General features: G+C 45.6%; 1 protein-coding gene across 8 annotated transcripts in view; it reads left to right on the top strand.

Moving 5' to 3' along the window:
* The window catches only part of MVB12B (multivesicular body subunit 12B), a 48,929-nt gene that overhangs the window by 9,512 nt on the left and 23,860 nt on the right, over positions 1 to 15,557 (top strand). For all 8 annotated transcript variants that reach the window (XM_085076655.1, XM_085076650.1, XM_085076649.1 and 5 more), the window contains 4 exons: positions 275 to 382; positions 3,415 to 3,511; positions 5,539 to 5,668; positions 5,960 to 6,088. In XM_085076655.1, the coding sequence (XP_084932781.1) occupies positions 275 to 382; positions 3,415 to 3,511; positions 5,539 to 5,668; positions 5,960 to 6,088 (464 nt within the window). The remainder of the gene's footprint in view (positions 1 to 274; positions 383 to 3,414; positions 3,512 to 5,538; positions 5,669 to 5,959; positions 6,089 to 15,557) is intronic.

Here is a 15,557-nt window from a genome sequence, read left to right as displayed (position 1 = left end):
TGGAGACTGCAACCAAAGTTGCAGTTTCCTCATTAGAGTAGCCTTTGTCAGAGAACCTTTAATCAAGGGTCTCCCAAGAGACAGCATTTTTAGAACTTCTTTTTATACCTGCTCTTGAAAGTTCTTTGCACTGCACCTTGTGAAGAAACTAATGAGATGCTGTGAAAGTTCGGGCTGCTGTTAATTAGGAGAGGTCTGAGGAAGAAGTACTACACATGTATTAACTTTATCTTGGCTCACATGTCTCCTCTCTCCCTCTGTGTCTTCTTTGCAGGTTGCACAAACAGCAGATGGCTTGGATGCTGACCTGTGGAAAGATGGCTTATTTAAATCCAAGGTCACACGGTTCCTGTGCTTCACCAGATCATTTTCAAAAGAAAATGTAAGTCCGTTTGCTGAGTGTCTGCATGATTTGCGTCTATGCCTGGTATGCTCTTACCCATAAGATGATTCATTTTATAGAGCCAATTATAATTCAAGCAGGCGTTTCGCTGAGTTCGAGTGAGTAAGGAGGCAAACTGCAATGGCAGGATATTTGCATTTGGTCTGTATTTCTCATGGAAAGAAATTGCTGACAAAATCTTCTGCAAAAAAAGAAGCAGAAAACGGAATGTTTGCATTTCAGCAGCCTCTCACATTTGCTTTCTGCTGCAGTGAGGGGTGCTGCACACTCATGGTCCCCATTTATTTCTAACCCAAATTACCTCAAGAAACAAACACTTGTGGTAGTGTTTGTGAAGGAAATGTTGGTTTCTGAATCCAGGGCATCACGGATATTTTATTGCAGGATTAGCTTGCTTTCTTTGTTGGTTTTGGTGCTGATTCTTGAAAACATGCCCACATTGTGCATATGCTACCACGTCCTTGTAATTTGGTCTGACTATTAAGTATAAGCTACTTTGTGATTAGCAGCAGTTGTCTGCCCACACTTTATGTGGAAGAGAGGAGACTGTGTGCAGCAAGAGCTTCATGCATTCTGCTGTGGTTTTGGTTGAGGCTATTGTGAAAACTTTCTTTTTCTGGAGGAGCTGTTGACTTCTGCAATGAATGCACTCCATCTAGTGGGTAATCCTGCTTTTAGTCGCGCTTTGGATATTCACGGCAGCTCCACTGGCAGGGTCTGGAGGTACCATTTTGTACTTGTGCTTTCATCGTGACGGGAACAGAAAAGTGATGGCAGCTTCAGAGGCTGCTCACTGGTTGTTGCAGGAGAGCTGGGGCTTGCCAGTTCCCAGCATTTGACCTTTATTCCATCTACTTCCCTGCCTGCCTCTAGATTAAAGGAAAACTCCAGAGCTATTGGGAAATACCACTTCCTCGGGTGGATGGGCAATAATTGTGCTTTTCATCCTGGAGTATGTGCAGTTGCAGGAATAGCAGCCCTAGAATAGGCAGGGAGGCTGTTAAATAGGTTTGTGCTGGTTTGAATATTAGGTTTATCTGTGGCTACCTGAAATGGTGAAGTTGTCAGAAATAATTACAGGACAGCCAGCAGCTGCTGGCTGCAGGGATGGTGTAAATACCCTCACGTGGTGCCTGTTGGACTTTTGGCAGGAACCCTGGGCTCGGCGTGGTTTGGGAGTACCTTCTTCATATTGATGAGGCATGAATTAAAGCAAACGCCTCCCGTTCCCTCAGTCCTCTTGGCCACATGGGATATATGATGTGCTGTCCTGTTGGGGACTTCTGAGGGCTAAAGGGCCTCAGTTCCCTTATCTGCGAGGAAGGGAGGTGAGAGGCTCCTCTCTCTCCCCTGGACACTGATGTGTTGCTGCACTTTGGGCTGGAAGTTTTACCATTCAGGGGTTTCTTTTGTGCTCAGCAAAATACTGGGAGCACTTTGTCCTCAAGAACATGTTGTAGTTAGCTGAGTTAATGCACCTCAGCTATCTGGGTTATATCAGTCAGTCTGCAGTGTCTATTTAGCAGAGTCATCATTCTCAACAGTTTACAGTATTGGACATTTACAAGGACATTGCTGTATCTGAGTGTGGGGGGGCCGTGGATGGTGTGTCTCACAAACGGGGGGGCTTTGTCCCCTTTTCTCCTGTGCACGTGACAGAGCTGACTCCCAGGGTTCCAGCAGCTAATGAACTCATCACAGGCACCTATCCTACCTGTCTGCTGCTGATGGAGCAGTGGGTTCAGCAGGAAGTTGCCACTGACGTAACATACAGACAGCTTAAATAAATAAAACATGAAAGATGAATCAGCAGCAACTGCTTCATCTGCTGTTTGTTGTGCCAGGACCATGTTAACTGACATATTCCGGCTTGGCAGCATCCAGCATTGCTTGCTCCAAGATGCCCTGGACATGGTGGGTCAGAGGCACATGGGGGCTGCCTGGCTTTGGCTTCTTTGCGTAAGTGAAGGATATGTGCCACACTTGTGTCTGGTGGGACAGGGCTGCAGGCGTGCTGACCCTTCTGGTGAGGAGCTGACCTAAAATGCAGAATCTCCAAAAAATAAACTCAGACCTGACTTCCGCTTATTTCAGAGCCTGCAAATTTAAATATTTTTTAAGCAGTTCAGCAAAATAATCAGAGAGTACAGGTTTGTCTGAAACACTTGCCAGATAAAAACTAAAGGAGGTACTTAGCAACCAGTAACAGTAAAACTCACTGACATGGCTTGATGGCTTGGGATGAAATTTTAATTTTTCTGTATTGTGTTTCTGTTTATAAATGCTGTGTAGTACCTAAAACATGTTCTTCTTTCATATGTGAACCCAGATTATTGGCAGCAGTGCTGGCTTCATCAAAAACTGCAAAGAAAATCTGGTCTCTAAACCGTTGTGGAGGCTGTCACTCTGAATTGTGCTCTGAGCTCTTCAGAGCCTTGATTAATAGGACAAGGCATGAGTTCAGAATTCATATGGACTCCAAATGAAGTTCTTCGTTCCAAATGGCCTGTGCTTCTGGAGTGCACTGCATTTGGAGCTAGAACCCTGTCTATTCAGTACCAATTAGCTAATGCATGTAATAACTTTGGCTATGTGTGCATAAACCATCATCCTGTAGTTTTTTCTGCTGTTACTGTCATGGAAATGTGTTTCTGTTGTAGATGTAGAGTGTGTAAGAGCTGAGGTGACCTGCTCAGTGGTGAGCTGGTGAAAGTAGTACTTTGAACTGCTGAGCTTTCAAAGGGAAGAATTTGGTTGTGCTTCCAAGGATCTGGTAGTATGGCAGTGGATGACATGTTAGAATTTTGAATGCTGAAAGTTGTCCAATATCTCCTACTCTGTCATTGATTTGTTCCTGCAGAGGGGACAGTTGCACAGGTTGGCTTGGTGTGTTCTCACCATTTTAAAAGTTGTGACAATGACAAGGCATCTCAGGGTTCAGCAGGTGGGAAGATCTGGGGTTTAATTTGGTGACATTGTCATAATCAACTGTTTCTTTTCTCTCTCCAAAGAGTCATTTAGGCAATGTCTTGGTTGATATGAAGCTCATTGATACCAAGGACACTTTACCTGTGGGCTTCATCCCCATCCAGGAGACCATTGATACACGTAAGTTGATGTCAGCTCTGGGCTGCAGTAAAACAGCCTTTGGTTTTCCTGTGCTCCCCAGGCTGTTTAATGGGGCTGGCTGTTTGTCCCCACTCACCTGCTAGAGTTCCACAGCTCTGGGGCAGGAAGGGAGAGTTTATTTTTTCATTTTGAAGGGTAGACTGGGCCTAGCAGGAGCAGAGCTGCTATGCTCAGGGGTGTTCACAAATGCACTGAAAGGAGGTGCTTAGGGTGCTGGACTTATGCCTGCCTGCTGTACACCTCTCACCATGAGAAAACAATGGCTCATGTTGTGCCAGGTAGTTCTGAGGGGTTGAGATATGTTTGTGCTTGCTGAGATGAGGCACAAATGCAGGGTCCAGGGGAAATACCATCCTCATTTCTGCAAGGTAGAATTGCTTCACTGCAACATTTAAGTGAGCAGTTCCCAAACAGTGTGTTCAGCTCCCCTGGGACTCATGCCAGCAGCAGCTGGAGCCACGTTCTGGTGGTAGCCCTGTGCTGTGCAGCTGGCACCAAGGACACTGGGCTGGCAGGGGACAAGCCCTGTGGGAGTGGAGTGTGAGAGGATGGCAGGACTGGTGCTGATGCTCAGTGTACAGCTGCTGATCAGGAGAAGACTAGACTTCAGGGATGCAGGTATTTACCATCTCTAAAAGCAGCACTGTAACTGCAAGCTGCATGCACAGATGTTGTATTGGCACACCTAACACTGTCTGTATGGTGCTGGTGCAGCAGGACATTCCAGAGGCTGGGATGGATTGCTGTTTCCCAAGGTGTGGATTACGAAACAGGAGGAGCCTACGGAGACAGGGCTGCTTGCCATCTGTTGAAGTGAGAGCATATTTTAAGTTGGAAGTTATTTATTCATATTAAGCTGAAGGGTTTTTATTTTGCAGGCACTTGTTTGTAGTTGTTGGTTATTTCCAGATTTTCATTCAGCGTCTACTCTTTACATTTTCAGTATATCAGTAGACTTCTGTCCTGCTTTTCAAGTGCCTGCAATCCAAACAGGAGTCTTGCCTTGCTCATCCTGAGCCTCTGTAGGGTGAGATGGAGCACTGTTTTCCAGGCAGTGCAAATCTGTGTCTGTGTGCCAGTGCCAGCTGTGGTCACAGACAGCACGAGGGCTGGCTGTGGATTGTGTCTGCATGCTGGTAAACAGCCCAAAGATCTGTGAATTTATTATACAGTTAAGCCTTAACTCTGATGGGCTCGAGTTTTTCATGATGGATAACATGTAAACAAGTGGAATTGCTCTGTGACACACAGCAGAAAAGGCCGTGCAGTGCGTTCATCCACCCTCAGAGCACTGGTCAGAGCAGTGCAGCTGCCTCGTCCTGGCAGGTCCTGCTTTTTCCCCTTGTCCTGGGGAGGTCCTGGCAGTTACTGCTTTGTGAATCTGGTTTGTCCTTGCAAAGAACCAGGGCAAACATGGTGGGAGTATCATTTCTGTGCCTGCTGACTGGATCAGGAGATGTCACTAATACTTGGGATATATGAGATTTGGACAGAAAGCTCTTAGAATCAACCTCTCTGCATGGCAGGCTCTGCCTGCTCCTCCTCACAGTGAGTTGGAAGTGGCTGGTTGGAATCACTTAGCAGAATGAGCTGACCAGTTGTATCACATGCTTCCAGGTACATTCCTAGAGGCAGTGCTTGTGGGAGGAATGTTTACCTATGGCTGTCCAGGCCAGTGAGGCAAACATTACGTGGGAAAGAGCAAGGGAATGCGAGAGGCATGCGGATCTGGCAGCTGTTCTGTGCTGTGGGGCAGCACTGGGGCACACATTGGAGCTGATCTCTGCAGCAGGAAGGCAGGAGATCTGGTTATTGCAGTGTCAATAACACATCTAATAGAACATTCCTCACTGAATGGCACTGCACTGAATGGTTTGTTGACATATGTCTGTTCCTTGGCATCAGTTCTGCCATAATTATCTGCCTGATATCTGGAGAGACTATAAATAACATTTATATCGTAATCTTGCATAAAACCCACCCTGTATTCTGGGTTGTTTTTGCAGAAGAAATAGCTTTCAGAAAGAAGAGGCTGTGCATTAAATTCATCCCTCGAGATTCTACAGAGGCAGCAATCTGTGATATCCGAATCCTGGGGAGATCTAAGCAAGCCCCTCCTCAGTACACATTCATAGGGTAAGTATCCCTCACTCCAAAGCTGTTGTCGTGAATGCAGTTATACGAAAGCAAGGCAGCCTATGCTCCTATAATTACCAAGCAGTAGCTCGTTACAGCTGAAGCTTGTCATTAGAGAAGTCCAGGTAAGTACAAGTGTTAATGAGTTAGATGTAGGAATTAACCCCTCTTTTTTTAAATTACACTTGTTCTCACTGACCAAGGTGTTTGTGAAACACATCAGTGCCTGATGTTTGCGCGTGTGTGCAGCATTTGTTTGTAGCATTGATGCTTTCTGTATTGGTTCCCCAGGGAGCTGAACAGCATGGGCATTTGGTATCGGATGGGCAAAGTGCCACGTAATCATGACTCCACACAGCCTGCGGCTCCTCCTGCCCAAGCACCAGCTTCAGCTTCAACACCTGCTCCCAACCTGCCAAGGTAGGTTTTCTGCATTCCAGCCCTTTCTGCTTGATGCTGCATGTTGTGTTGTTACTAACCTTGCCTGGGAGACCAAGGCCAGGGTGCTGGGTTGGTATGGAATGACTGCGTCACAATCTGATGCGGGAATGTATTATTTGCTGAAGTATTTGCCTGCTGGAAGTTCCTTTGCTTGTTGTGTGACAAATGGGTGAAGAAGCCAGAAGAAAGAAAAAAACCTGCAGAGGAAGGGAAACAGCAAACTGTACCTTTCCTTTGCTTCAAACTCTGCAGGATGTTGTGTTCTCCAACACCTACGTGTGGGTCAGCTAAGGAGGGTGAGCCAGAGCTGCAGCAGGCTGATTGCTCTGCTTGACCAGAGGGAAGAAGTGTCCATACAGACTTTAGAAGGGAAAAAGGTTTTGCTCATCTCTGGGATCAGCCCACTCATGGTTTGAACTACTGGCTCTTGGTTTTTTATTTTCTTGAACCCAGTTGCTGAGCTCTGTACTGTCAGGTGTGCTGCATGCAGAGATGCTGTCATGCTTCTCAGAGATGGAGAAAAAAGACATGAAAAGCCAGCAGTTTTCTGGAGATTCCAGCCTATCCCTCTAGGACCTGAGATGCTATTCTGAAGCTATGCTGAGCATAAACTACATGCCAGCCCAGGCCACATGAGATCAGATAGAAAGATGTCTTGATTTTAGAGCACAGATCTCCATATTCTTTCTGCAAGAAATTTCTGTGTGGGTAGATTTCCACAATAAATTTTTTAAAAAATTATCATAGCAAGAGAATGTCAATGGCAGTGCTTAATCACTGAGTGTGGAAGGGTCACTTTATTGCTGACCAGAGAAGGCTGCAGAACAGTGTCAGAGCTGTTGGGAACAGGGCCAAAATTAGAGCTCAAAGCATCAGTGACAGTCTGAAAAGAAGTGTTTACAAGGCTTATATATTTTATAACCTTTTGTTGTGCAGTTTATGGTTTACAATGGCTGCAAGGAAATTGGATCAGTTTTGTTTTACTTGCCAAATAAAGCAAATGTCAAAATAGTCAATATAAAATGTATTCTAATTTGGCTGAGTTAAACCAGCCAGTATGCAGTGGAATAATTGAATGTTACATTAATGCCTCCTAGTAAAACCCACCTGTCTGTAGCTAACTCTACTCTCACACCCTGTGTGTGATTTAAAGGTAACTTTTACACCACCAGCCTGATCACTCAAAGCATCTGTCATGTCTGTTTTTTTACTCTGGTTATTTATTATCCAATATATTCTTTAAGAAATAGAAATGTATATAAAGCTGCATCCTGCAAATATTTAATTATTACAGGGAGCACAGACAACTTGAAGGGCTCTTGTAATACTATCAGCAATGTGGTGAGTTACTCAACACAGTGTTTGTAGAAGAGTGTAGTCACAAGTAACCTCTTATTTTCACATCACCATAGAGTAGATTACACTGGCAGCCAGTCTGCTGTTTCATTCCATGTGGATATAACCTGACAGGAGTAGCAGTGAGTTGTTCTGAAGCTGCCTCAGTGCTGAGGGCAAATTGGTGAGCAGTGCTGCATGGAGCACTGTGGAGAGTCTGCCGTTGGGCTGGTCAGGTATCTCGGCTGCTCTCTTCAGTTGCTGTCTAGCATTATAGAATAATTGTGAATCAAGAGGGTATGTCTGGGTGTTTCAGAAGAATTGCTAATGCTAGATATAAACTAAACCCTTCTGTACAACTAAACCTTCTAAAATGGAAGGACTTTTTACTGTGGGATATATTTATTTCTGCGCTAGCCCCTCTGCTCTGTGGTGCAAGGTGCTGATGGCAGGGGACGGTGGCCCATCAGAGTTTTGTCATGTGTCAGAGGTATGAGCTCCACAGGTTGGTGCACATCAGCAGTGCTGCTTCTGCCGCTCGTGTCACAGGGTTATGGCTCACAGTCAGGGCTGCACAAGAGGAGGCTTTGTTTGATAGTTGTGCTGGACTGCATATGGTATTTTTCAGCTGGTTTTTCTCCTTCATGTGTTCTACTGCAGGCATCTGGCTAAATGGCCTCTAACAGCAGCCCTGGCATGTCCCGGTGAGGGTGACATGCTGTGCCGTGGAGCATGGCCGTGCCATTGTGCAGGGCATCAAGCTGCTTTACTGTCTTTCCTCTCCAACTCCTGCGACAGCTTCTTGGCACTAATGGCAGTCTGAAGAAATGCTCTTGCAGGTTCCCATCCTGCTGCTGAAGGATGTCTTTTATAGGCTCGAGTTACAGGAGAGAGCTTGATGTAACTTTCCTCAGTACCTCTGCTCTGTGCACGAGGTTTGTGCTGTATGGCAGCATCGTTTCAGGGAGCAGGGAGGTAATCCTCCCCCTAAAGAGGTTCTGATAATAGGTAACTCACCTGACCTTCGGCACAGTCTTGCTTCACCTGGCCTGTGCATTAATGATTGCCACTTCATGGGCGGGGGACTTGGAGAACAGCACGTCACAGGTGTTTGAGCAGTGTCTCAGGGCTCATCTCTGCCATGCCTCAGACTCTGTTGGAGTAGGCTGGAGCGGGATTTGCGGGTGACATTCTCATCTTCGAGTCTGGTTCCAGCGTTTTGGGAGCAAGTCCTTGACTGCTGTGAGCATGTGCAGAATCAGCTGCGAGCTGGTTTGCCTTGCAGCTGCCTAGGTGGTGGCTCCATCCGTGCTGGGATGCTCTGTGTGCCCGGGTGGCTTCTGTGGCTTGGGAGCACGTTCCACATCCCTCTCCGAGGTGCAGCCGGAGCCTGTGCCACTGTCACTCAAACAGCCCGCTCACAGTTTGTCAGCTGCAAGCAAGATGTCACTCAGTGCTGCTGAAGTGTGTTTTACAGTGACAGACATAATTGCACTTAACTTTTTGCGTGGATGTTATCAATCTGTGATGGATACTTTGGGAAAAGGAGCACTCTGATTGCAGATGATGTGTCACAGGCATTTAATCTTCCTCTTGGAGAGACTGGGATTCAGTCACAACGTTCACTTGTTGATGTGAGGTTTTGAAAACGTAGCTTCGCACTGACCCTGGGAATCTTTCAGTCATTTGGTTTGTAAGGCTGTCATCTGAAAAGTTAATGATTTACCTGGAGAGGGAAGATCTGGCTGCAATCCACTTGCATTCCTGTCATGTGTTAGCGCAGCAGTTGATGTGCAGGTTCAGAAGGGCAGAGCTCCTCCGGCTGCCTTCCTGGGCTGTGTGTGCAGCGTGTGCTCCGTACCGCCCTGGCTGGAGAGGTTCCAGTTCCACAGCAGCTCCTGCATGGCCACAGGGCCCTGTGCTGGCTTTGATACACAGGTAGCCGTTGCTCTGATTGAACCCCTGGAATAAGAGCAAGATGTGTGAATTTTCCTCCCGAGCTCCTAGTTACCTTTTCACTAGTTAAGCTGCCCCCTCCTTAGGAAAAGGAAACAATTTGTTCTGTTCTCTGCTCCCAGTGGAGCTTCATGTTGAGGAATGTAAGATTTTCTTTGCTGGGCAGAGAAGTCTGATTTTTCAAATTGATTTATTAACGGTGTTTGAAGTTGGTGGTGTAAGCTTGGGAAGGGATCAGTCTGTGGCTTTCTTCTGCAGGCTGATGATGTGCAATCGAGGCAGGTCATAAAGCAGCACCAACATGCCGGTGTGGAGACCCAAGCTGGAGCTGGGAGGTGCCAGCCTGACTCTGTGCAGTGTGGTAAAGGAAGGAAAGCCTTCTGCCTTTCCTAATTTTTAAGTAGCTACCCTGTTATTTAGAAATAGCTATAATAATTTTTTCTTTAAGTCATTTAAAATGGATTTTTATGAAGCATCTGTAAGGGAAAAGGTTCCAGAGCTTCAGTGCTTTTCTGCTGTGGTGTAGAGAGAAGCCAAGTCCTGAGAAAGCTGCCATTGCCCAGGGACAGCCACTGCTGGTGGCCTGAGGGCCAGGATGCTTCCACAGAGCAGTGGGGATCTGTCTTAAATCCCTCAGCTGAACTAAATGCTGCCAGATAAGGAGTACTTAGGAATGGATGTTTCTGGTATGACTGGAAACTGTTCCGAGAAATGTCGCCAGTGGGATCCTTCCTGCAAAGTGCTGCTTTTTTTGATGGAGTTGCGTTTTTTAATCTGTTTCATCAGGGGAGCTCTCTAAAGTAAAGCCACCTTTTGACTTGCAACTAATCGTAGAATCTTTTGCTTTGGAAGATACTTACAAGATCAAGTAAAAAATGCATTTATTATTATGTTTTGAAAATATTATGTGGCTTGAATGCTCAAATCACTTGCATCATGAAACATTGCACAGTGTTCCTAGTTTTTAAATTATATACTTAGCAGAAGCCAAGGATGTCATAAGGGCTGAGGTTGCATCTCAGCAGCAATGGATTAAAAAATCCTGTGAGACTAAAAGAGTAAGTTGAAGGCTGGAGGGAGTTTCCATGGATCCTGTCTGGTGGGGATGGTACGAAACAAAATGTAAGGATGAAAAGGCCGTGATGCGTACAGGCTGTGCAGATCTGAACATGATGGTTTGGGTGGGTAAGAGGGGCTGGCACGTGTTTCTCCAGAGTCTGGTTCCCATAAAGGATTTGTTATGAAACGACACTGACCTTGTGTGGCTTGCGTCCAGCTCAGCTGGATGAAGACGTGCAAAAATTGGTCACAGTCCAGTATGTTTTAGTGGTGGAAAATGATGATTAGGAAAAAATGTTTAAACAATATGGTTTGTTTCCAGGCACAAGAGTCTGTTGCAGCAGCCGAGAAGGAAAGCCATGAACTGTAATTAGAAGTAGCCTGATGGATTTGGCTGATTTTGAGGATGCATTGAAAAATTTGTGGAGTGGGCTGAGTGAAGTGGCTTCAATCATCTTAGAGTAATTTTTCTTTGTAGAGAGCCCTGTTCCTGCTATAGCAGTATTCCTGGAGGCATGTTTTCTTTAGGGTATAGCGTAAGGTTGTTAAGTCCAAACCGGAGGTATCCATTTGGAGAAGCTGTGCTCTGGGCTGTTAAATAAGCCCTGCAGGGAAATTGAGCTTTTTTCCCTAAAACTTGTGTGTTGTCTGCTATTTAATATGATCTCTGCCACTGCTGATTTGTAATCTGTGCTTTCACCCCGAAGTGCATGTGGTTGCATTTGGATATTTCCTTCTTTAAATCAATCACTTTCACCATTTTCCAAAACACTTCTTGGGTTTATTGCTTTTAGTAAAGTGTTTGGACTGTCATTATTTATTACTGGCAAAGTGCTGACAATGTGCTCTTCCCAAATGAGTCTTTATGTGGAATATTTGTTTAACAGGTTTTGCAGGAGAGGTGTCGATGTTTCTGTGGGCTGGGCTGTGCCTGCAGCACCCCAGGGCTGTGGGGTCAGCCTGGGCAGCTGCCCCCCATGATCCCAGCACAGGGCTTGTCGCTGAGAGGGGTTTTGCATCTGGCTTGTGAGCCTGGGTTTCTACCTCAGTCAGACCCCATACAGCAGATTAATTTGACAGAATTTAAAATCGTAACCAAGGAAGCTTACACCATGTGTAATTTATCTTTTTGGAGTATTTCTGCTGTTTGGCAATTTTTCCCCACTGCTTCATTATCTGAAAACTCCTGACTCTGGAGAGCAGCTCGTGAAGGATGTGAAAGCCGTGTGCTTGGCGCTGCAGCCTCCCGAGACACGGCGCTGCTCAGCTGAGACAGCCACTTCATAAGCACTTCAGGCTTGCAGTGCGAGGTCTCAGTTCTTTGATGCAGCCTCTGCCTGTAAGGATTTAATGGGCTACAGCTCCAACTTCCAAGTGGCGTAAATTAAACTTGTTGGGTTTTTTCCTGTTGTTTGGTAGCTGCTTTGTCCTAGTTACTCAAGTCTTCTGATCTCAATTAATCCCCATGTAGAGGAAGCTGCAGGAGCTTCATTCTGCATTAGGCCTTACACTTTGGGTTGCTGGTCTGCAGTGGATTACACACCCTCATGAGTATCATTGGGGGTTGTGTGTTCAGCCAGTGAGTGCTCTCATTCCACAGTGGGGTGCAACATCACATCCCCATTGTCATGGTGTGGCCATCTGGGGAGGGACCTGGCCGAGGCACCCTCTGGGTGCAGGGCATGCAGTGTGTGCTGCCTTCCTCCCTTCCTGCAGCTGGGAAAGTTAAATGGGGAGATCTGAATGTGGAAAGAATCGCTCACTCTCTTTTTCATTCTCTCCTGAGGTTGGGCTTTTATAAAATCTGAATCTGGCACCCCCAGTTCTCATTGACTTTTAGGAAACAGGATATTTTAGTAGCTTGGAATGAGATGAAATGCTTGCAAAGCCCATATGTTGCTTGTTTTAGGGAAAGGGTCAGGAAGGTTTTAGAAAGCATTTAAATATTTGGTTTACACGATTAGAATAGATTGTCTGGAATGAAGTCCATTACCCGAGGTGATTCTTGCCTCACAGTTTAGGTTTTCACTGCAGTTCTTTGGAGTATGAGGTAGGTGTTCTGGCATCTCAGTGCCCCAACACAGTCAAAGTTAAGGGCTGTGAATAAATACTGTAGCTGGGATCGAGCCACTGCTGGAACCTGCTGTGGCAGTGGCTGCAAGCTGCAGCCTGGGAGATGCTTCCTGGTAGAGGGGTGGTTGCCAAGTCCTCTGATGCCTGTTCATAGAACCCCAGCAGCTTCTTTCTTAGAAATGTGCCTTTTCCAGTCTCCATCAGCAAAGCTTTCATGTTGGATTACATTTCTTGAGAGCTGCAGCCTGATACTAACTAATTTTGAGTGGGTTCTTAGCTTTCTACAGCTTGAAATTTAATTGTTCTGTTCTCAATTTTTCATGAGGAATGATCTTTGCATGATCATTGATTATGAAAAATAAGCTTTTGGTTTTTTTGTTTTTTTTTTTTAAAGGTATTCCCGTCAGACTGCAGGTTTTGCAGCACTGTTCTGAAGGTCATTGTAAAATAAACAAACTTTGCTGCCTGATGGTTCAGATGCTGCTCTGAGTGTCACACTTGTCCCACCCCAAACTGTCACTACTGGGTCCAAAGCTCAGCTTACTATTGGACTTTTGCTGTGCGTTGTTGATATTTTTATATGAATTATGAGGCATCCTTTGATATCTAGCACTTCCCCTTGTGATCCTCTGTTCCTTTTTATGAGTATTTGCCCCCTCACTTCAAAAGCAGTTCATCACCTTCCTGCAGACAGTTCTTAATAACTGGTTTCGAGCTCTCAGGCATTCCTGGGCCTGTTTTATGTGAGCTTCTCTCCAAAAATGTTCAAAAAGTGGCCATAATGTGCACAGACCTCAAATCCCCTTCACCTGCATGTGAAGGATCTCCTCATCACATGCTGACTTGTTCTATGGATTTTCTGAATAAAAGAGCAACTGAAGTGAAGAGAGTGATTAAATTTGCCCTAATTGTCTTGAAATTATCATATGCTGGGGAGAAATATGTTTGGTATTGAGGCAGTTCTGGAGCAGTGTGGATTTGACTTCAGCTGTGGAAGGAAAGGCTGGAAACTGGCCTTGCCAGGACTGTCCATCCTTCTGCTGCACCAAACCACCTCATTGCTTCTTTTTGGGGAAGAGGAAAGCTGCTTCTGGTAGTGGTTCAAAAGGAAGATAATTGGCATGGGGATAGTCTTTGTGAGTTGCCATTCCTAAACATCAGAGGTTCACTAAAGTAGTAATAATTACTGTTAATATCTTTCAGTGGAAACTTTCTGAGTAAACGAGTGCTGGTTGAGGCAGAATTTAACGGCCGCTGCTGGCATGATCGGAATGCAAATAAGTGTTATTAGCCTAATGATTTTGCTGTCACCACGGTGTGCAGCAGTAGTGTTGTGAATATGTCATTCAGTACCCGTGAATTTGGAAAGTGTGTCAAAACACAACTTCAATTAGTTTGCTCTAATTATGGCTCTAGAGAGTTCATAAGTATATCACTCCTCATTAAAAGATATTTTCTTATATGGATTAATACAGCACATAAAGGGGTGTTTGAGCGATTGGAGGCAGGGCTGTGCGGAGGGAGGATGCCCGGGGTGCTGGGAGGTACAGCAGGTCTGGAGCAGCACTGGGGTCCAACCCCATCCCATGAGCTCCTGCTGCAGTGACAGGGCTGGGAAATGTCCCAGGCAGCAGTCACTGGGGAGGTCAGCTGTGGACAGCAGGAGCCTGCTAGATGGTTCTGGACAGGCTCTTCAATTGAAAATAGCCAAACCAACAACAAATCCCAAATCACAAAAGCCCTGGGAGGAACCACACTTGATGCTAAAATAGAGATGTGGCCCAAAAGCTTTGCTCTGGTAAAGGTCAAGGATTGCAAGCAGTCAGAAGCCTGTGCTAGCCTGGCCTCTCCAGAGGAGCCATTCAAGATGCTGGGTGTCTGTTCCCCTTTCCCAGGATATTTGCAGTGCATTTTACATACTGTCTTGTCACATTGCCTGATCATGTTCCAGCTTTGCAGAGCAGGAAGGGATTGTTGTGCTCACAGGTAAGCAGTTGGGTAAGGGTTAAAGTAGTAATTGTTTAAATCTTTTAGGCTTTTCTCCCAGTTCTGTGATAATTTGATGAAGAACTTCACCCTAATTAAATATTCAAATTAGGAATAAGTGTCAATATGGCTTCCCATTGCCTGGAATGATGATTAATTGTATTCAAAACTCTAGTGGCCGCTGTAATCTAAACCAAACCGTTGTTCTTGATTATTTGTGCAACACATTTACCATGTTTTTGTTTTAAAATTTAAACTGGTAATTGATTTGCCATATGCCGCAGAACTGCACATACTTTCACGATATGTGTTTAGGAACTTGGGGACTTTGTAATTGGGATTTTCTTGCTTTTCAGTGGCAGCCTCTTTTTTTTGTCTTCTACAATGCAAAATGATTTGGCTCTCACAACACATAAGGAAAATGCATTATGCAATCAACTTTGTAGGTATAAGCTATATTGATCCTGGCCAAAGTTTACATTAATTTAAAATAAATTAAGCTTTGTTTCCCATTTCTCCCTACAATGTTATCTTTTATAAAAGGAAAAGGGGAAGGGGAGAGCTGATTTCCATCCAGCAGTCACTGCCCTGTGGTATTGCAGCTAGTGTTCTTCTCGGAGACGTCTCTCTGGCTGTCTGCATGCCGCTTGGTGGGAGTGTCCCATTGTCCTACCTCAGGTGTTCACCTCCAGGCTGCCTTTGCCATCCAGCTGCCCCAGCGGGACTCCTTGCGGTGTCTTAGCATCGATAGGTGTGAAAGGGACAGCAGCTGGGCTTCCCTGTGCAGTTAGGCAGCAAGGGCTGGGCTGCCACCGTGTTGGTGCATGTGTGGTCAGTCCCTTGGCAGGCCAGTGACTCATTCTCATTGCACACATGGTAGTTGCACACCTTCCAGCCTCTGGCACACGTGTGAGCTGCCTGGCTTGCCAGGACTCGTGGGGATCGTGGTGCAAACTTCTAAAAAATTCTCCTTAAAAATGGGCCTTTTAAGTAGACCTGCTTTATTTACCTACAGAGCAATTTCTGCTGTGAAGAAAGC

The sequence above is a fragment of the Lichenostomus cassidix genome, chromosome 17 (genome assembly GCF_008360975.1).
Source record: "Lichenostomus cassidix isolate B80296 chromosome 17, HeHo_3.0, whole genome shotgun sequence".
Classification (NCBI taxonomy): domain Eukaryota; kingdom Metazoa; phylum Chordata; class Aves; order Passeriformes; family Meliphagidae; genus Lichenostomus; species Lichenostomus cassidix.
Note: the sequence above shows the minus strand (reverse complement) of the source record. Positions and strands in the feature narration are given on the sequence as shown.